At 53.9% G+C, this 21940-nt stretch overlaps 1 protein-coding gene and 1 long non-coding RNA gene across 2 annotated transcripts; both read right to left on the bottom strand.

Annotated features, from left to right (window-relative positions):
- Positions 1-1491: 1491 nt before the first annotated feature.
- Positions 1492-3945, bottom strand: LOC121108159. The gene is made up of 3 exons (XR_005842454.2): positions 3873-3945; positions 2580-2677; positions 1492-1606 (listed from the first exon to the last, which is right to left on the bottom strand). It is a non-coding gene; the product is annotated as an uncharacterized LOC121108159 (long non-coding RNA).
- A 102-nt stretch (positions 3946-4047) lies between these two features.
- LOC121108173 (junctophilin-2-like) lies at positions 4048-21089 on the bottom strand (the record flags this gene model as incomplete). The annotated part of the gene is given in 5 exon segments (XM_046905074.1): positions 4048-4515; positions 4517-4653; positions 8090-8208; positions 16622-17399; positions 21038-21089. Coding segments are annotated over 5 exon segments (1554 nt in total), but the record flags the coding sequence as incomplete, so codon positions are not given.
- Positions 21090-21940: the final 851 nt, after the last annotated feature.

The following is a 21940-nucleotide window of genomic DNA, read 5'->3' as shown; positions in this document are numbered from 1 at the left end:
AATCCTTTCAGACTGACCTTTGGAGCAGACTGGCCATCTGTTTTTCCCTCGACCATCGCTTCCACGTTCTTTCCAGTCTCTCAGGTTTTCCCACCCAGTCCTGTGCTGTGAGACTTCAGAATACACAGAGGTGCACAACCGACTATAAATAACATTTCCGATTAACTTAAAAATAGATACAAAATACATATTGCTCTTAAAAGAAGGAAGAAACAGGTCCAAGCACTCAGCCTCACACTAAACTGTAACTTCATCTGTGCCGACTTTCTAAGCTCACACTGCTAAGGATCAGAGCAGATCACAGTGGCAACATCTCCTTCCAAAGGTCACTTCTCTATTGCAGCCTTGGGAAGAATTGCTGCAAACTGTCCAGGCCTCTAAGCCTGGCACACAGAACAACAGCTCTATTGCCCCTCTGTGCTCTACCCTTGCTGAAAGGCTGGCTGCTGCATAGTTTTGAGCGCAATGCCCAAACACACTGGAGTCACTCGGGTCTCTGCACCTTTCTCCTTTCAGGAATAACCTCACCTCTCCCACAACAGCCACCCTGCACGCTCTGCTGGGAAAGGCTGTCCGCTTTGTTTCGGTGAAAAAGCAGCACTGGAGCCCCCTCACAGCTCAGCACTACGAGGAGGAGGAGGAGGAGGAGGAACCTGTGGGTATACAGGGGTATTGTTCAGTAAGTACCTCCTTTCAATTGTAACTCGCACCATTTTCATAGGGAAAAAAGAAAAAAAAGGGGTAAAGGGGCAAATTCAGCACATTGATTTCCTTTCCCGTTACAGAGGGAAGTCACCCGCTGCAAGATGCTTTCACACACAGCATTGCTGGCGGCACGAGAGAGCTTGGATGGTGCCCAGCCCTGAAATGGGCACTGTCTGCACCCGCAGCACCCCTGGGCACACCAGCAGCCTCACACCAGCCAGCCCCTCACACCCCACCCCGCAGCCCCGACCATGGCTCGTCGGCAGGCATTCACAGGGCTCCGGTCACACTTCACCAAGCCCAGTGTCAACATGCTCCCCCTCTCAGTCCTCCGTACGTGGAAAACGACTCCATATGATGGGAAAGGAAAGACTTTTTGCTTGTCCCTTTGAATAACATACGAGCATGGAGGGAGACGCTGCCCAGCCCTAGCCGTGGCACAGCTCTCAGGAGTCATTTTGGTTGTTGCACATTGTTGCGTTTTCAGGCCGTGGATGATACTCTTTGGGAAACCTCCAACATCAAGTCAACCAAGACAATTACAAAACACAGTGCGTGGATGAGACCTTCTCACTCACTTTCCTACAGCTAAAGATAAATTCCTCATCCCTGGCATGACAGGGCAGTTGATGGCTTTGGTGAGAATAATTTAAGGCAACTGCCATTTTATACAAAGAAGAGAAGGAGGTTGAGTTGTAGAAATTCGGCCTTTTTCTTGGTAGATTGCAGAGGCCAGCCACAGCCTGGGAGCAGGGAGACTGGACAGGGGATCTTCAGGTACTTTTGCTTAAGGTTCATGTTTGCAGTGCAACCTTGGGATCTCAAGTCCTTCTCATAGGTGTTTCCAGGTGACTGAGATTAAATCCCCACCAAGGTCCATGGTCTCAGTGAGCAGCAACGCCTGTCCCAGACACAGATGAATGGGAGAGTTAAGGGGGAGCAAAATATGCAGTTGACACATAACCATTGCTGTTTGCATAGCTTTCATCTCTGCAGGCTGAGTGGCAATTAATACACCAATGAAAGCAGTGCCCAGCAGTTTCATCCCCAAAAAAGAAAGCCTAATACACCCACTGAAGCATGAGAGGAGCACTTTGCTCATGTGAAGCCCAAGGGTCAGGCTCAGCCCTGATGTTGTTTTAGCCATAGTTGAGCCCAAGGTGACAAAAATCTTGTGCAAACTCACAACACATTCCTGTCTCCAGAATCCCCACAGCCACAAGAAACCCCACAGGATTTTATTCCACAGAACTCAAATGCAAGCCCACACCCTAACTCAGGTGAAAGACTTGAGCAAGCTCCAGTTTAACTTTAGTCAGATACACACTGCAGCTCACACTGATCGTTAGTAATTCAAGCACGTAACAACAGCGGTGGAACTAGCACTGGTGCAAATAGATCTGAAAACTCCAGTTTCACATTTTCTTTGTGCTTCTGCCTCTTGCTGGGCTGAGTGCCAAGAAATATTGCAACACACAAGATATCTGGCTTTTAAAGAGCATATCGAAAGTGTTTCTTGCAGCATATTTGCAGGAAACATTTCAATTTAGCATCGCACGTTCTCACACTGGAACTCTCATTCTTTGAACCACATCCTTCCAACAGGGAAGGCAAAACTGCACTGCAGGACTGCATTCAATAAAAACAGCTCAATTTTGAGGAAACCAATAAATATCCACTGAAATTACTCCACAGATTTTGGAATAGACAAGCGATAACTGAGAATCTCAACACCTATTGAATAAATGCTCATATATTTCTATTACCAGCTCACTCGTCAATGAACGACTTGTGTTGGCAGTAAAATTGGTCAGCTATAAAATGTCCACAGTGAGGTCTACAAACTGAGGACAAAATCTCATCGCCTTTCTTACCTTGTCCGAGGGGGACCTCATGTCAAAAAATGTACAAATAGGATGGCCAGACCAATGTTCAGTAAGATGACCATGCAGATCACAATTGTGTTAGGTCCCTGGAAGAAAAAACAATGACAGAGTATTATGCACCATAGGTCTAAGTGAGGAGACCTGATAGAGCTGCCTTGATTCTGCTGTTCAAATGTATGAAAATCACCCATTCCAATGAACGTGCATCCAGCCTGAATTTCAAACCAGCTGAATATCTATCACTACTCTACTATTTCTCCCCTGCAAATGCCTTAAAGGAGATCCTGGCCATGTGCACAGAACAAGCCAAGCCCATTTCAACCTGTTCCTCTGAACTCCTTTCTCCTTCCAAACACATCATCTGTGTTTGTAAAGCCGCCACTTTCAGGATGAACAGATCCATCTGTATACTCTTATCTCAGACTAAAATATTTCCAAGTGGTGCTTTTTTCTAAGTCACAGTGGAATTGTTCCTGTCAAAAGGACCATGAGAAGAAGCAGGCTAACAAAATGCAAGGCGTTACAGCTGCATTTGCTCACAGCAAAATGAATCTCGGGGAACAGTCTTTTAAACCCAAGAAATCACATTGGTGATTTGATAACATGGATCAGCTCGTAAGCTGCACCTACAGAGGCAAAGTAATGGATAAAAGTAACACATCCTTCATGTTCTCCCCGAACTTTCCAAACCCATGCAAAGGGGATGGGAAAAGGGGAAGAATGTAGGAAAAAAAAATCATAAAATGTCTGTTTCCCTCACAATTTTGAAATTCCAGACTTACTTGCACTTGGACCCCACCATGGAGGCCCTCACAGCCAGTGACATGGGAAGGGCAGGAGAAATGACCTTCTGTGCCCCCCACAGATCTCGGGGGACAAAGCAGTGTGGGAAACATCTCCAAAGGTGTTTGTGAGGTTGCCAAGGCCCAGGGCTGACCCCAGCATTTGGTCTGCATGAAGCTTGGGCTTGGAGAGCAGGCTTCCAAACCAAATGCTGGTCCCAAATCATGTTTGAAGCCCATGCTGAGCCAAAAGCTGGCAGGTGAAAATGGAGAATCTTCTCCAAAAGGCTGTGGGGGCCCCAGAAAGAGCCCTAGACGCCCTGTCTGTGCCCCACTGCTGCCCTGAGACTCCAGGCCCCTTTGGGGAGAGAATCAAGAGGGGAAAAACAAGGCTGAAGGAAAAGCAGTTCCTACAATGGAAAAGGAAACCAAGTTGCTGCTGCAGAGCTGTCCCAGGAGCACCCCCTCCACATCCCCCAATCCGCCATCGCCACATCACCTCATCACCCTCCTCTGCGTCCTGCGCTGCTGCCACCGCCACCGCCGGGGCCGGGCTCCGCTTGGCCCCCGCCTTGTGCTCCGTCCGGCCTGGCGCCCGGCCCTCAGTCTTTCTGTCAGCAGCGGGCCTCGCTCCTGCTCACTGCCTTGTGCTCGGGGCTGGGCCGCTGCCTGGGCTACTTCAGCTCCTTGGGATGCGGCTGCTCCGCCTTGGCCTCCGCCTGGGGCGCGTGCCTCTCCGCGGGCTCCTGTGTGGGCACCGGGGTGCCCCCGCGCCGCTGAGGCTCTCTCTGGGGCTTCCGGGGATGGCGGCCCACGCTCAGAGTGCGGCTCCTCCTCATAGTCCGCAGTGGGGGAGACCGGGAGGTCCTGACGGCGTAGCTGTGGTAGCCCTTGTAGTGCTCGACGTCGGGCTCACGCGCCATGCGCTGCAGCGGCCTGATCTCCATCTGCTCGGCCGGCCGTACTGCGCCCTGCGAGGCCGGACGGCCTTCGCCATCGGAGGCCCCACCGCCACCCGCCCCAGCCCAGCTGCCGGGCCGCAGGGCTCCGTCCTGCTGAGGCTTGGCCCGCTTGGCCTCCGGAGGGGTGGCGGCGGGACTGGGGGCTGGGCTGCGTCGGCGGGGGGCCTCATCCTGCTCGTTGCAGCTGGGGGCTCTCGGGAGGTGTTGGGGGTGGCGGGGCACCTTTGGGCTGAGGGGGTGTCGCTTCCTCCATGTTGACGGCGTGCTCTGCGTTCTCCATGATCTCCTGCAGCAGCCTCCGCTTCTGGTACTCGGGGCCTGCAGAGAGAGGGGTGGTGGGAGAGGGTCTGGGGGAGGCAGCAGGGCTAGGGCATGCTCAGCAAGGGCCTGGCTCTGTGCTCCACGTGCCAGCACCCCATCTGAGAACAAAACACACCAGCCCAAACCCACGGCTTGCAGCACCTTGCTGTCACCTCCCCCTGAGAAACAACCCTGGCTGTCTCAGGACATGTTTTTTTAGCTGCAAACTCACCCTGTGCTTTTCCCCTTTTAGGCTAGAACAAGCTCCGAGAGAATGAAGTGAGGCTGCATTTTCCACTGCCTGCCCCAAACCAGAGCCTGTTTCCAGAAGGTATTTCCTACAGACACAGATCCCTGCCTCACACTGCCCTGTAGGGAGGAGAAGGCCAGGAGCTCCACATGAGACTAAAGGAAAAGTAAAAACCCTGCACCCCAGCTTTTTGTGGCTTGGAGTCACACAGAAGGATTATCCTGAACCTAAAGGGATCAAGCTCTCATCCAACCTTTTGCTTTTCTTTTTCTTTTCCTCTTTTTTTTTTTTTTTTTTTTCCTGGCTGGAAAGCTCTTCACTGTGGCTTCTTTGGTGTCTAACAGAGTGCAAACCAACAATTACATGGGGAGGCGCCCTGCCTCCTCAAGGAAGGGAGGTATCCCCAGGTGATCCATCTTCCGTTGTGCTCTATGGCAAAAACACATTTCTTATGCACAGACTGGGGCTGGCAGTGAGGGCCAGCCCTTCCCTCTGCACTGACACAGGCACCAGAAAAATCAGCTGGCACCATCACACAAGGTGACTCAGGGCTTCGGGTTTCATTCTGGCCACATCTCCCATGCTGACTTGTCAGCTCTTAGCAATGCTGCTGGTCACTTCAGTTATCATTAAATCTTTACTTCTTGTTAACCCTGGGCCAGGTCTGCAAAGCAAATCGCTGAGGAAATCAAGCAGAGCCCGGCACTGAGGGCACTCCATCATTCTGTGGTGCTGGCAGAGCAAAATCCACCAGGGAATGACCAGGAAAGTCTGAAAAATAACTGCACACAGTACTCTGCATAGTGGGACCTTGACAGGGGGCCTTGCATGCCCCTGCAGTGCCTGTAGCAAAGAGAACATGAGCATGCTCCTCATAGGCATCGTGGGGTTGCAAATCAGCACGTCCAAAAGAAAGCACCTGCTTTTGGAAATGGTGCTGGTCTCATTCTGCTGAATCCTAGTAATGCTGAGAAGTGCAGACGTACAGGGCTTGGCACGTGCTCCTGAACAGCACAGACCCTGGAGCCACACTGTCCCCAGCTGCTTCATGGTTCCTCCCCTCCTCTCCTCCACCCCAAGGACTAACGCAGACTTGACCCTACTCTGGAAATTGGAGATTGGTGCTTCATTCCCTCTAATAAATCACGGGTGTGATTTGCACGCTGCTAACTCCTGCCCACTCAGGGCAATGTCTCTGCTCCGAGGGGGTGGTGGGGAGAGAGGGCGCTGGTCTTAGCTTCTCTGCCCTGCCTACACGCTCCTGTCAATCAGCAGGCGACCCATTCAGGGGCCATTTCTTTCTGGCTGCAAATTGATTATTTGGAAGCCTTTTCAACAGTTGTTCAGACTCCTCAAAATAGGCTGCCTGCAGCTCTGGGCTCCTTGCTATCTCTTGGTGCTCTCTTCTCCTAAATAGTTCACACCAAAACTCCAAGCTGCCTGGAAGGGACTGCACAGCCCAGTCCTCCTCCCTTCCCCAGCATCCATCTCACTTCCTTCACCTCCCGGACAGTTTAGCAAGAACATTTTAGCAAGAACTTTGGCTTTCACCCCTCCCCTCTAGGTCTTTAGGGCTGATATCCTAAAGGAAACCCAGAGCTAAATACTTATGTGAGGCTCTCTAAGCAGGACTGTCCTGTCCCTAACACAGGGATAGAGGAGGCAAATGCAGCTGCCAAAACACTGCCAGGCTCTCCTGGATGCGTGACCAGATGTCACAAGCAAAATCTAAGGGTGGATTTCTGTCTTTTTCTTCTTGCAAGAAGATACACCTCTCCTTCTTATATTCTGATCACTTCATGAATGTAGAGATTAAAAAGAATCATAGAAGAAAAACACACACCAGCCCCACACGTGGCCACAAGACCCACCGTGCACAGACCACCTCATTTGTCTCATTCAGTTGCTACAGGTGGAAGAAGTAACCCAGCTAGGTGTCAAAAACCTTCCAGCAGGAATTTCAGTTTCCGTTCCTTCTGCACTATAAATACCCCAGTGTGCAAAGGGTGGATGTGGAGCTGTGAGTGGCAGCTGAGGGGCTTACGCCAGGATCAAGTGATGTTTAGCTATTGTTAAATGAAGTGTCACATGCTGGCTCATGCCTGTGCCCAGCCACTGTGGTGGTTCCCAGCCCAAAGGCAGCTCTGAGGCCCTGTACTGCAGCAGGAAGGGGCAGCTCTGCACTGCTCCACCTCCCTAGCTTGTAGGTGCAGGACAAGACGGACATGCAGGGAATTTCAGCAGATCTGTCGGTGTGTCTGTCTGGCACTGGGTGAGTGCTGTTCCTGCTGCCTGCCCTGAGCTGAGGTACTGCCACACCGTGGAGGCACTGCAATCAGAGCAGCAGGTTTTGCTGAGTAGCAGGCAGTGTTTGGCTTCTATCCCCAGTTTTGATGCTGTGACGGACGCTGGAACATTTGATCCAGGTAACAAAATCACATAATAAGAAAGATAGGCTATGAAACATAGGCGTTTGGATCTTTTTATTTATTTATTTATTTGCTCTGCTATTACCTCCCTTCTATGAAAATGAAAACTTCCCAGAAAGAGCACAGGTCTATCTAGCCTGTTCTAGGGAAAGGTAATGGCACTGACAGTGCTGCTTCTAACATTACACTTCCTATCTACTAATCCCCAGCGCTTGCTCTCAGAGAAGGAACCTCTCCAGTGTTTTCTCAGCCATATAATTAGCATATATATATATATATAGGAAATTAAGGAAATAATATTTTTTCATTATCAGCTTTCGTACAGGATATTACAGCTCCTAATTAGCTGAACCTGACTGCACCCTTGGTGCGGTTTGTGGCCCCACAGGATACGAATTATGAGTCAATGTGCAAAGCTGTTCCAAGTAAAGCCACTGCAGCTCAAGGGGTGTATCCACAGGAGTGCTGCAGACAGCCCCCAGCTCTCTGCTGGCCCCGGCAGACACTGGGAGGGCTTCATAGTGAGGAGAAAGAGGCAGGGAGCTTGGAGGGCAGCAGACTTCCTGCAGGCTATAGTAACGCCTTACAACAGGTAAAACAGCAGTGTAAGGAGGTCAGCAAATTATCCATGTGCAGGGGGCTGGCTGAACTTGTGCAAAAGTGGATCCGAGACAGATAGAAGGGCAGCTTCTTGAGTTATAAAGTGGGAGAAGCATTGGAACAGATTCCCCAAGGAAATTGCAAAATCCCTCTTACAAGAAGCCTCTTGTCTTACCTGGCTGGTAGAAGTCTGGGGAGAGCTCCCTGGCCATCATCCTGGCTATGCCCGACTCGTTGTTAGCTGCCTGAGCTGCCTGCTCAGAGCCTTCAGCCTTGGCTTTGGCATGAGTTGTCCTGCAGAGGGAAGAGGGGACAACACGTGAGCACCGTCTGAGCTGACATCGGCCCAGAATTTCAGCAAGGGGCACAGAGTGTTGAGGGCTGAGGTGCGACCAGCAAAATGGAGCAGGTACATTTGCAAACATGAGCATGTTCACGCGTTGCAGGGAGGCAGCAGATGGCGCAAAATGGACTTGCCACCATGCTGCAATTCACAAAGATGCCCGCTCTGAGGAACGCCTGAAGCACCTTTGCAGACATCACAGGAGAGGGACAGCAAGGTGATGGCTGGGCACCGCGGCACTGTCACCACCCCTGAGCGAGCTGCTGCACCTCACCAGCAGCAGCATGCCTCTTGTCAGTACAACTGACATGTTTCACCCCAAATTACACTCCTAGAGCTCTCCAGCAACAAACTCTGGCTTGTCCAACGCACTTCTCTGCTTGCAGCAGTCCAGGGGCTGCTCTCACCAGGCACAAGTGCTTGGAAAGGCACAGCCATTGCTTCCCTTGCAGGACTCCGTGAGTCCTCTCTGCCCCTTCCCAGCACGCCTCCTGCTTGCTCCCTAGGGCCATCGCAGCTATTCTGCTGGCCGGCTCTTGTATTCCTCACATGCCTTGCACTCAGGGCCCTATGACCTTTATGCTAAAATCAGGGCAAGCTTTGCAGCCCAGCTGCTCACAGTCTGGGAGGGAGCTGACTTCAAACAGAAGGATCACACCTTAAAAATTAGGGAGGGTGAAGCACTGTATGCTCAGCTGCTCTGCTCCACCTGTGGCTCGTGGAGGCTTTCCCCATGCCCTAATGCTTCCCAGGGTTCCCTCTGTCTCTCCTGCTGCATGCAGCAAAGAATGCACTGGCAACACCAGTGCAAAACCACTTATTTTTGAGCAGGTGTGCAGTTAGCAGCCCCTTCAACACCAATTTATTACGAGTTTAATGAGGTCATACAATGTCTATCGAGCTATTTAAACGATACTCAGACTTTTTAAACTCAGGTTGGAATTTCATTGGTCCTTTCCCATTAAACTCAGATGCAGCATGCAGACAAGGCTAGCTTTACCCTGAAAACTTGACAGTTGCAATGAAAAGGTGATAGAAATGCTGTTCTGAGACCCAGGGGGAGTAGAAGATTATATACACGCGCATACACACACACATCACTTTGAGTAGCTGTAGGGAAAGAATTAAAGGCAGGGCACTAATCCCAACTGATACAGGCACCGGTGTGACCTGACAGGGAGCCGAAAGTGCTGCTCAGTGCCCTGAGATAGAGCAGAGGACGTGGAGCTGCTGTGCCCGGGACGGCGTCTCTCTGGGACGTCATTCCACTGCCGCAGACGTGGCTCACCCCTGCCTGCACCCACACCTTATCTCCTGCTTTCTCTGCAGGCTGAGCTGCCTGGGATTGCTGCCATTCTTGGTCTTTTTATCCAAAATTCTTACAGCTCCTGAAACACCCAGAGAGGCTTTGTGATGAGGGAGAAGACGGCAGTTTTAAGCCACTGCTCACAAGCAGGGGGTCTGAGGCAGCTCTGAACAGAGAAATCACCTCCTTTTTTGGTAGCATGTAATCAGTGTGATTAATTCCACTGAAGTCTGGCAGTGGCTGAGGGGATGGCTCTGTGCTCTCCATGCCCAGGGACCAGAGGGGGCTCAGCAAATCCCAGGGAGCACGAGCCTGCATGATGCCAGCCCCGCAAACAAGCTCACAAATGGGGAGCCCAGCTCTTCACCCTACAGGATGTGTTCCAGCCCCTGCCTTCATCCTGCTCTTCTGGGATGGGATTCACCACACAAGGATAAAACCTTCCTTCTCAGCCACTTGGTGAACAGACAGAGGCTCTCCTGGCCACTTTTCAGACCCGGCAGGAAAGGGACAGCACCTGGAAGCAGAGGATTCCTAGAGGTATCTTCCAAAGAAGTAGCCTGGCAGTGGACTGAATGCAGGGTCTGCTCGCTCTGCTAGTAGGGGCAGAGCTGCACTTGTGCTTATGTGGTACTAAAGGAGTGCAGATGGATCCTGGCATGCCCGGTGACAACACATGGTGCTAGAGGTGGCAGCACAGCTCTGGAGTACACTCTGCTCTGCTGGAACACTGTGACAATGCACAGCTTGCAGGGAATGGCCCAGCCGTAACAGTAACATCAAGCTCTCATAGAGTATTTCTGGATGTATTATTTATTCTGGCAGTGCCAGGGAGGGGAGCTCAATGGAGAATAATACGTGGCCACGGTGGCAGAGCAGCAGACAAATAGCAGGCACCCAGGGGGAGCCCAGGGCACAACCAGCAGCAGCATTCATAAGCCCATCTTCAAAGCAATGCCGGCAAACGAGCTGTGAGCATTACATGTACCCAACTGGGGGCCAAGAATCCAAAGAGAAGCCTTCAGAAACCAGTGCTGGTGCTCCCCAGCCCAAGAACAGATGCACGCAGTGGGGACAAGCGCTCCCTACCCAGAGCAATCTCAGGGATCACAGTGACTGCTGCGGGACGCTGGGAGCAGGGAGTTAAATGCTTCACTTCTCCCCTGGCATGGCTCTAATGCTCTAATCGTTTTTGTATTAGTGTGCAGACAGAGCTCCTCTCCCATCCTCCCTGGCCCTGTCCCAGCAGCGCTGCCCGCTTCATTCCTGACTGCTGCTGAAATCCCCTGCGGACACACGAGCGGCAGCTGAGCGCTGTGCTAACAGGTGAGGCCCAGAGCCACGCGGCAGGACCATCTCTTCAGACAGTTTATGTGGTTTTGCACATCCACATTGGCTTAGCCTGTAAATGAAGCTGGAATTAGCAGAGAATGCTGCAAATACCAGGAGGGCTGGGGCACCTGCAGGTGCGGCGATGACCTTGTGGCCAGGAGCAGGGGGAGAGCTGAGCCCTCCGCCTCAGCTACTGCACATCCACGTACTGAGAGAAACACAAACCCATCTGGCACTGTCCTTCCCTCTCCAGGGACTCCTTGTCCCATCAGTACAGCAAACCGCCCTCTGCTTGATTCAGGTCCCCTGGGGACAAGTGTGCAAACTGGGCTAAATGCCATGCTGTCAGCACGGCCGTGCGGAGCACAGGGAACACAGGCAAGTTCAGCACGCTTCCATGGTCATGCTGGTGGCATTTTGTCCTTCTGAAGAACCCTCAGATAACAGTTTGTCTTGGCAGGGATGCTTGCAGCACTCAAGAGATAGAGGGAAAGCCGCAGAAGTGCTTTTGCTGACGGCAGCATGGTCCCTTTCATGCTTCTGTGTTCACTTTGCAAGGGAAGAGGACAAACAAAGCACAGCAGGATGGACACTTTCTGGCTTCTCCATTTTCCACACCACCTTTGGCGTTGAGGCCATCCTTCCTGCTTACTCCCAGTCCATCTCCTCCGTGCCTCTATCTCTGCCTGCACAAACACAGATGCCAACACACCTCTGTTACCCACTATCCCCACTTGCCTGTATCCAGCCCATGGGACCAGAACCCCCTTTTTGTTTCATCTCTTGTGCCACATTCCCTGTCCCAATGTCACCCACCTGTGTGCCCCACCCAGGGCCATCCCACCCCAGCAGCCAGGCATACATTTTGCTGTCCTACTGCTCTTCTTATTCTATCATTTGTGTGCACAGACCAACTCAGTTTAGACTCTGACACTCCCAGACCTGAGGCTGTGCTGGTTTATATCACGGTCTCTGTGCCTGCAGGGTGTGATCTGTGCATAAAGCAACACAAACTGCCTCCTATGGGAGACATTCACATCGCTATAAAGGAAATCCCCAGAGAGGAACCACCCTGTCTTGCACAACAACCCTGCCTTGCAGCCTCCTTCCTGCCAACCAGCTCATGAGATGCTCTGGGGTTTTTGCTGGCTGTACCAGCACTTACACTGAAGCAGTGGCACTGTGAACTTTGCTTTGTGAACTTTTTGAACCTCATCCTGCATAAGGAGCACAAACAGTCCGTTCTGTCTGGACAGAAGCATCCTTTACTGTGCTTTGCTTCAGGAGCACCTGGCAAAGCTCACTGCGACCTAACGAGCTCAGCAAGCATTAGCCTTTATGATTACTTGGTAAATTTTTAGAATACCGAAATGTTATCCTCAGCTCTAAATAGCTCAAAGCTACTTGCATCTTTCACCAAGGGATACTTCCCCTCAGAACACAGTTCACAGTTAAAGTGACATTAATCTCACAGCAGACAGACCTGCAGCTGTCTGCAAGACGACAACCGACAGACCCTGGTCCTGCAGCAAGAGCACCACAGGGATGTCTGGGGGGGAAGAAAGGGAGATTTGCTGCTGCTGACTGACCCCACAGGTGTTTAGGGCCATCCTGCCTGGGCAGGGCAGAGCATGGATCCGGCCACATCACAGTGGGTTGGCCCAAGGAAACAGAAGGGCTGCTGTTTCAAGAGAGCCCAGGCTGACCCAAGAGCTCTGCCATATAGGCAGCATTGCAGCCCGAGTGGCTTTTACCTGAGTGCCAGCCCTGGGTCGGGTCAGGAGGTGGGCATTCTCTCTGCGGCACTGCTGCCTTCTTCAATTGGAAGTTTGAACAACTTCTAATTCAGATTTTCTTTTCAGGTTTCAGTAATCTAATCTAAAATCTAAATCTCCCTGTTACCCTACCGGAGCATGAGCGAGCCTCAGAAAATCCATGTGAGGTGGAGGAGAGCAAGACAAAGCCATGCACACCCTGCGCTGAAGTCAAAGCGTGTTTCAGCCCAACACCAGGCCTGGCCAAAGATGTGTCTGTCAGTGCTCATGGCTGCAGCCAGCCTGGATGGAGAGGAGGCTGCTGGGGGAGGGATGAGGGAAGGGTGAAGGTGCAGCAATTCGGAATGCTCTGCTGCTCTCCCAGACGAGGAGTGCCCAGCAGAGCACCTCACGGTGCAACATGCAGCCGAGCCGGGGCTGCTGCTGGCCATGGCTCCCAGCTGTCGCGCCCGGCAGCGCTGATAAACCCCCGCTATGCGCTCCCTTATTTAGTCAGGACGCTGTGCTGACTGCAGCGATTCCCGGACGTCATTTGCACCTTCCATGAGCCCGAGAGCTTCGGCTTGGGAAGGCTGGGAGCAGCGGGACGGCTGGCAGGGCGGCTTCGGGAAGAGATACGGGGCCACGGATGTGAGCTGAGGGCTTACATATCCAAGGGGCAGGATTGCAGGGCAGCTGTACATTCAAAAAATGTTCAGAATGTGATAATTCCCAGTGATATCCTGCAGTCACAGAGCATCCAGCTGCTCAGACTGCAGGGCCAGCATTTAGAGACAACAGGTGAAGCACACCAGCATCCTTTGTCCCTCATAGCTCAGTTTCCCATTGGTCCTACGGTCCGGCAGACACGCTAGTGCTGTTAGCAGGACATGTACCCATCCAACCAGCTGGAGACTGGCCAGGCCCACGCCGTGCAGGACGCGTGGCAAAGTCCCTTTGTTGAATTAGGTCTGAGTCAGTGGGAAGTACAATGGCGTGCAGAGGAGATCACAGCAGGCAGTGCTACGCTGGGACGGAGACACTGATTTTGTCCCCCAAAAGCCCCAGCAAGAAGGAAATTTGTGCTGCTGTGAGCTGTGCAGCTACTGAGTGCGCAGCTTCAGAAATCAAACTTCAAAATGCAGCCAGCCCTGCTCCTCCTCTTGCATTCTATTCCATCCTATCCCATTCCATTCCAGACGTCAAATCAATGCCAGATCCATCCTCAGCCCCTCGCACAGGTGGAAAGCAGATGGATTTCCAACCAGAGGGTTCAGGAGGGACCCAGGCAGGGTAGGACAGCACTGGAATGGACAGGAGCCACCCAGAGAGCCAGAGCCCAGCAGGCACTGGGACCAGAGCTGTCTGCAGCCCTCCCGCTGCACTCACACACCAGCACAGCTCGGTGCCTGGCTCTGCTCAGCACAAGTGCTGCCTGCCTGCGCATCCCAGTGCAGCCACGTGCCTGAGATTCCTACAGCACAACCAACAGAGGCAGCCTCGGCACTTGTGCTTGTTTTCCTCTGAATTTCTACATCTTAAAGAGCCTTTTATGGTGTAAAGGAGTGAATTCTGCTCTACACTCCCCAGCAGATAGATTGCATGTTAGCTCAGCTCCTTCAGGGGCTCCCTCAAGTGCCAGAAGCAAATAGAACCCAGATACTGCACACAGTGATGGAGGCACATGGAGGCAGCCAGGTATGGTACAGCCCAGCTGCTCAGTCCCGGCAATTAATTCCTAGCAGTAATTGCATGGAGACATCAGTCCTCCCCAAACAGCAACTCATGTGGCCTCAGAAACATTTCTCATGTAAGGCACATGGTGCCCTGCAAGGAGTAATATAAACATTCAATCCAGGGAACTCCACCTTGTAGTTATGGGCTGGGGAGACATTAACAATAGCACAGCCCTTTATAAGCCGTAATAATTTATTTTCACAGCCCGCATGCAATTATTCTCTGCCGTGGGTGTAGAAACTGAGGCAAAGTTCAAAGCCAAAAGAAAGTTGGTGACAGAGCTGGGATTTCTTCCTAGGACCCTTTCTAGGCAGAACTGTTTATATTTACACTTGATCCCAGGGCTGAGTGGAACAGGAGGGAGAAGCAGTGCAGCGTGAGGTGGGTGTTTACAAGGCAGCAGCAGAGCCAGAGCAGCACGCACCAGGAGTGAAGGCGGATGGAAAGGGTGAGCTGCAGCCCGCAGCCGGGAGGAGATGAGCGTTGGCTCTGAGGTGGGTTGAGGACCACTGGGACTGCGAGTGAAAGCTGCCCTGCACAGCGCTGTGCTTCCACGAGCCCTGCGAAGGGAGGGCGTCCCGCAGCAGTGCAGTGCAGTGCAGTGCAACCTCTGATTTCCTCCAGCTCTGAGGTTTCCTTAATAGGAAATCATCTCCCAGCCGTGCCGGGAGGGATGCGGTCCCCTGCGAGGGCAGCGGCTGCATTCCAGCCCCTGATGGAAAGCGCTGCACAGCCGCTTTTGATCCAACGTGTAAATAGTGTATAATAAAAAGAGGCTTATATAAACGGACTGACTTCTCAGGGAGCGGCTTTTGCAGCTCCAGCCTCCTCATTTCTGGGTGCGAGCGTTGCTGCCGCGCGCTGCTGCTGGGCACGGTGGGGCCAGTGTTGGTGGAGCCTCCCCAGCAGGACGGGGTCTGTGACACTGCTGTCCCTGCATGACTTCTCCTGCAGTCTGGATGGTTTCTCTCTGCTGGTTCTTCAGGCAACGGGGCTTAGAGAAAAACAGTCATATTCCCTACAAAACTTCGGAGCCAGGAACACAAACAGGGTTTGAAAATAAAGAGCCCTCCCCAGGGTAATTATTTCCTATGACTACATGGTAATTAAGCAACTTTGATAACTAAAAAGGCACAAAGCAGAACAGCACTGCAGCTACAGTCGCCTCCCAGCAGCCCAAGTACAAGCACAGTGTGGCCCCGAAACCATGGTGACAGAGAAGAAGGGGGTCACCATCAGTGTCCCATGAGCCCTGTGGGGTCCCTATCACTGGGCAATGACAACCCCAGCCGCAGAAACACAGTGCTACCACTCAGACACACGCAGGGATGGGGCACACGAGCAGGACTTTCCCCTGCCACCCCCAGAGCTGATCCATCTCACCCTGGCATGGACACAAGGAGCCATCAGTGCTTTCCTCTGCAGCTCGGTGCTAACACAGCTAATCCTGAGCACTGCCCACCCGTCTGGTCCCAGAGCATCTCTGCTGGTGCAATGGAAACAGAAGGGACGCGAGGTGACCATGAGCTGTTGCACACACCACACACCACACCTACCCATCCGACCTGCCCTGGCTCCACAGCCCAAGTTCAGAGACCAACAGGCTGAAATGCATTGCCAGAGCGGAGGCAGCCTGGAAACTGCCCACCCTGCCATACCATGGGCTCCAGGGCAGAGCCACGCTTTGCTGCAAACAGTTTTCCTTTGGGATGCTTGCTACCTATGAGCCTCTTGGAATTACCACAATCAGCATTCCCATTAACATCACCACGGAACTCTGGCAGCTTGGTGAGGCACCGGGTGATCCCATCTCACCGGATCATCCCACCATCTCACCATGTACCCTCATCTCACCAGCTCCTTGTGCCCACCAGTCCCCAGCGGTCATCAGCTCCCCCAGCCGACGGGAGTGGGGGGACACGACTGGGCAGGTTGAGAAGAAGGAAAGGGTTTTGTTGGAGCCTGGTTTTACTGTGTGGGTGTTTGCCACAAGGACTCTTCAGAGGCTGTAAAAGTATGAGTCAGGCTGAAAAAGGAGATGGAGACAGCAGAAAGCTGAAAGCTCTTCCCCATTTCACGGCAGGTCCTGAACACCCACCCCTGGGCTGCCATAAGGGCAGTAAAACGAATTAAATAGAAATTGCAGGGAGCCACGTTTGACCCCATTGCTGTGCTCCAGAGGGACACGTGGGACAGAGACCACGAGACGCCACCCCCGGGACCCCACGCACCCACCTGGATGCCGCGATCTCCGACTTCTGCCTGGCGATGGCTGCTGCCCTCTGGGCCCCCTCCACGCTCCGATCCACCTTCTGCCGGATCTTGGCGCTCTTCAGAGGTATGACGCGCTTCTTCATGCCCTTGACGAGGACGTTGTGGCGGTATTTGCCCTCCTCCTTCTTGCCGTCGGGCAGCGTGGTGCAGCCGTAGCCGTGCCGCAGGTTGTCCAGCCACTCACCCTCGTACTTCAGCCCGCTGGAGCGCTCGCTGACTCCGTAGCCCGAGCGCTTGTCGTTCTTCCACTCGCCCATGTAGGTCTCGGTGGTGGTGGCGTCGATGTCGGACTCAAAGGGGGGGTACTCCTCTCCCTCCGCCCCCTCGCCCAGGCTGGCTGTGGAGGTGGCATCGCTGGCGGCCGAGCTGATCCCGCTCTCGCTCTTGAGGAAGCTGACGCGGCTCTTCTGGCTGGCCAGCGACGACTTGGACTCGGACTTCTTCAGCTTCCCCAGCAAGGAGCCCCTGCGGAACAGACCCCCCTTCTTCACCTTGCCGGCCTCGGCGTAGAGGCTGAGGGCGAAGCCGCCGCGGGTGATGGTGGGCGATGCGGGCAGGCTCTCGGGGTGGGCGGCGGGGGAGTCCTGCTGCGGCAGCGTGCCATTGCTGTGCTCGCTGCGCAGGGAGGACAGGGAGGTGCGCAGCGGGGAGCGCACCACCGAAGCCATGCCGTAGGGCACGCTCTGCCGCACGCCGTAGCCGTGCCGCATGCCGTTGGTGAACTGGCCCTGGTAGGTTCCTGAGGGAGAGAAGAGGCAGGTGGTGAAGCAGCCGCACGAGGAAAGGCACCGCGGTTTGGTGCCCGCCGTGGGACGGGGGCAACTCGCTCTGCCCTCCCTGAGTCCAACACCCAGCAGCATTCACCGACCCGCAAAAGCAGCCACGAGGGAGCAGGGACAGAGGACACGAGGTGATGCTGGCAGGGGACAGACCTCCCTCAGCATCTGCACCGGGATACATGAAAATAAACTCAAAATAGCAAAGTGAGTGCACACAGCTGAGGTCATTCGAGTAGAATGTTTTTCAAAGTCGATTCAGAACAAGCTTTACGATACCCAGGAATGGAACAAACAGTCTCTTCTTGTACACTTGCATTGGTGAAACAGCAATTTAAAGTAAAACCTGGTGTCAACAGCACCTAGCACATCTATTAAAGTTTAGACACACTCTTCCATTTGTCTTAGGGATGCTACCAGGATACCTCCAGAAATGGTGAGAAGAAACAACCTCATTAGAAACAGACAGCTTTCTACAGCCACTATTTCCAGCAGCGGGGGGCTTGATATTATATATACACAGAGCAATACTTAAGAAACCCACAAAAATAAACAGAATTCCCTGAAGACAAGACTGTTAAGCTAAGCATTTGGTAGGTATTTGGTTAAATTCTCCTCCTCCATTACAAGTGGATGAAGTAGTGCAGTGACTCATGTTAGACCCACAGCTTTTGGATGTGCTCTATGACCTGCTGCAGCTACTGCCACCATGGAGGACTAAAGGAAAAAGAACAGACTGCTTTTAAAACACATTAGCTTTTTATTTAAGTTGTTTAGACTTAGACAACCTATACTTCATTTCAATTGCATTCATACTATCCCACAACACTTTAAGAGAGTTAAACTGCAGCTGTTTTTGATTATACACCCAGAACTGCTGGAAGAAGAAATAGGAAAGCAGGACAAGTGATTACTCTGCATGCTGCACTTGGTCTTTACAGGACCTTTTTTTAAGCTTAAGTACTAAAAAACACAAACCAAACCAACAAAGCCCCACACTAATGAACCCAACCAACCCACTCAACACATTTTCTGGCTCTCCCTGCCTTTGTTTTCAGCTTACAAGAAGCAGATGCACAATTTTGAGTTAAACAAATCAGAGGTTCACAACAGAAGCAGGTCAAAATTGTGAAAGGATCTGAACTGCCAACCCCAACTTTGCTTAAGTCACCCAAAAAAACTTTCCTACCCACCCTGGTAGCCAATGCTACTGCTTCATTTCATGTTTGAAACAAACAAACCTTTTCATCAGTGTAGCCTCCATTGCCACACGTGAAATTCTTTACTCAGGTGTTTTGCTACCCTCATCTCTGCAAAGCTACCTCATAAGAGGATACAAATCCCAGTGACTGACTGAGTGCTTCTGGAAACAAGGGCTGTTTGCTGGTTGCCACACTGCACAAGTTCGTGTGGGTTGTGACCAGATCATAATTTCAGGCCTTTTGCTTTATTTGTTTTCAATCTGCAAGAAGAAATCATACTTGACCAACTTCTTCTATGAAGAAACGACTGGCTCGGCAGACAAGAGGAAAGCAGGAGATATTTTAACTCTGACTTCAGCAAGGCTTTTAAGCACCACCTCCTGTTAAGACCCTGACAGAGAAATTGATGAGGCCTGGGCTGGATGAGCCAAGGAGTTAGAGGTGAACAGCTGTGCAGGGTCAGGCTGGAGGCTAGTAATAAGTAATCTACCCCAAGAGTCAACAGTGGGTCCACTCCTGCTTAGCATCATCATTATGGATCCAAATGATGGTGTATACTGCACCCTCAGTTTGCTGACAGGGGCAGGAGGGGTAGATACACCCAAGGGTTGTGCTGCCATCCAGAGAGACCCTGACAGGCTGGAAAAAAAGGGGGCTGACAGCAACCTCACTGCAGCTCAGCCATGGGAGCTGCAAAGCCCTGCCCCCGGGGAGTACCTCCAGGCACCCGGCTGTACAGCAGCTTGGCAGAAAAGGCCCTGGGAATCCTAGGGGATACCAAAGGAAAAATGAGCCCACAATGTGCCCCTGCTGTGAAGAAGGCTCACAATATTCAGGGCTACATTAGACAAAACGTTGGCAGCAGACTGAGGGAGGTGATTCTTCCCCTCTGCTCAGCACTGACCCGCACACACTGAGCCCTATTCTGGGCTTCCCAGTACAAAAGAGACATGGAGCTACCGGAAACAGTCCAATGTAGGGCCACCAAGATGGTCAACGGAGTACTTCTGTGAGGAAAGGTGGGGAGCTGGGGCTGCTCAGCCTGGAGGAGGCTCAGGGAGAGTCTCATCAGTGTCTCTAAGCACCTGAACAGAGGGTGCACACAACACAGCCAGGCTGTGTTCAGCAGCACCCAGCGCCAGGACCAAAGGTGATGGGCACCGACTGGAACACCAGGACTCTGTCTGAAAAATCAGGAAATACTCTACTTTTTCTGAAGCACAGAAAATAAGAAGTTTAGGTAAGGAAAGAGGAGCAATCAGCACCTCGACGGTTCAGTTGCTTAAGCAGATAGGAGCTGGTAACTACTGCTCCAGCACAGCCTCACTCCAGTTGCAGACAGCTCCCCATGTTGCCATTCCAGCTGCTCGCTCTGCTCACATTCCAGCTGGACAGGCCTTACTGCAGGCAGCCATTGTGACACATGCAGAAGGATGACGGACCACAACAACACTGAGGCACACACTGTCCTGTGAGTCACACAGCACATAAACACGGGGGAAAGAGGCTGAGACAGAGCCTGACTGTGTGCTGCTCATCAGAGCATGGAGTTATTAAGACACTCAGCTCAGTAAGGGCACTGACTGAGGTAAAACATAAAGTTCCCACACCACAAAATATTGCCCTTGGCCTAAGAATAAATTCCAACACAATCACAAAATTAATCTGTAATCCCGGCCTTTGAAACAAACAAACCCGGAATTCCATAGAGCACAGAATATGGAAGGGACACATAAGGACCATCCCGCGCAACTCCAGGCTCCGCACACCAACACCCGCAGTCAGACCCGACGCTGACATCCTTGTCCCGACGCCTCTTCGGCTCCGGCAGCTCAGGGCTGTCACCGCTGCCCTGGGCACTTTGGCCCACGCCCACCGCCCCGCAGCCAACAACCCTTTCCCGATCCCCACCCGGACCCTCTCCTTCGCTTCACGACCGCAACGGCAGCGCGAACGGATCGCAAACCGCGCCGCAGCCGCCAAAGCACTCCGCGACCTCTGCGTTACGGACCGCCTTTCCCCACACACACAGCGACACCGCCAAACGACGCGCAGCTCACACACACACAGGGAATGCCGCAGCGCAGCGCAGCGCCATGGCGGGGCCACAACGGCAGCCGCGGCCTCACGGCCCCGTCCGGCACAGCTCAGCACAGCAAGGAACAGCAAAGAACAGAACAGAACGGCCCGGCCCGGCCCGGCCCGGCCGCCCCGCAGCGGCCCCAGCACCAGGCCGCGCCTCGAGGCACAGCGCCGTCCCGCCCGACCCCTCGCGGACCCCCGCGCGCCCCGGCCCGAACCCGCAGCGCCGACGGGAACGCCGACGGCGACGCCGACGGCGACGGCGACGCCGACGGAGCCCAACGGACGCTCACGGCTCTCCGCCTCACCGCGCTCACCGCACGCCGCTCTCCGCCTCACCGCAGCCCGGCGCCGCCCGGATGCAGGCCCTCAGCCGGAAGCGGCCCCGGCCCGGCCCCACGCATGCGCGCTCCTCCCGAGCGGCGCTCGCACCGCTTCCCGCTGTGCTCGGCGCCCCCCGGGCCGGAGCGAGGCTGCGCGGCGGCCATTGGCTGCGGGCGGCTCCTCCCCGCGCCTCGGGCAGCTCGGGCAGCTCGGGGCCGTGCGGGGACGGCCGTGCGGGGACGGCGAGCCCCGGGCCCCGCGCCGCCCGTGTGCGGGCCGTGCGATCGCCGCTAACGGCCGGCCCCGCTCGGTGCGTTGCAGCCGGGAGCGCCTGGCACCGCGCTGACCGTCCGCCCGTGGAGCCGGCAGCGGAGGACGAGCGGCGGCACGACGAGGACCGGCACGACGACGACGACGACGACGAGGACGAGGACGAGCGGAGCCTGCGGACGGCCCTCAAGAAGCTGCGGCTGGACGCGGCGCGGTGAGTGGCGCGGAGCGGTGCGCGGCTGTCGGTACGCGCTCGCGTCCCCTTCTTGGGAGCCTTTCCTCGTTTCCCCTTCTTGGGAGCCTTTAACGGCGTTGGGCGGAAAGGCGCCCTGCTCTGAGCAGCGCTTCCGAAGGGCCGTCCCTTCAGTGCCGGTGCCGGTGCCGGTGCCGGGCAGACGCGGCAGCGCAGCGCAGCGCAGCGCAGCGCTTCGGCGCTCCTTTCGTGCCGTCTCCCGGCCAACCTCCGCAGCGGCAGCACGAAGCCGCGGGGCGATCTGCCCAAAGCGGCGGCTCCGCGCACTGCTGCGGTGCGGTCACCCCGCGGGGCACCGAGCGGCTCCTTCCCGCGCTGCCCTGCCGTGCCTGCAGGCCCCGAGCGTTGCTGTTCTCCGCCTCAGGGGCTCCCG

Source organism: Gallus gallus, chromosome 37 (assembly GCF_016699485.2).
Source record: "Gallus gallus isolate bGalGal1 chromosome 37, bGalGal1.mat.broiler.GRCg7b, whole genome shotgun sequence".
NCBI lineage: Eukaryota > Metazoa > Chordata > Aves > Galliformes > Phasianidae > Gallus > Gallus gallus.
This window is presented reverse-complemented; position numbering and strand designations above follow the sequence as displayed.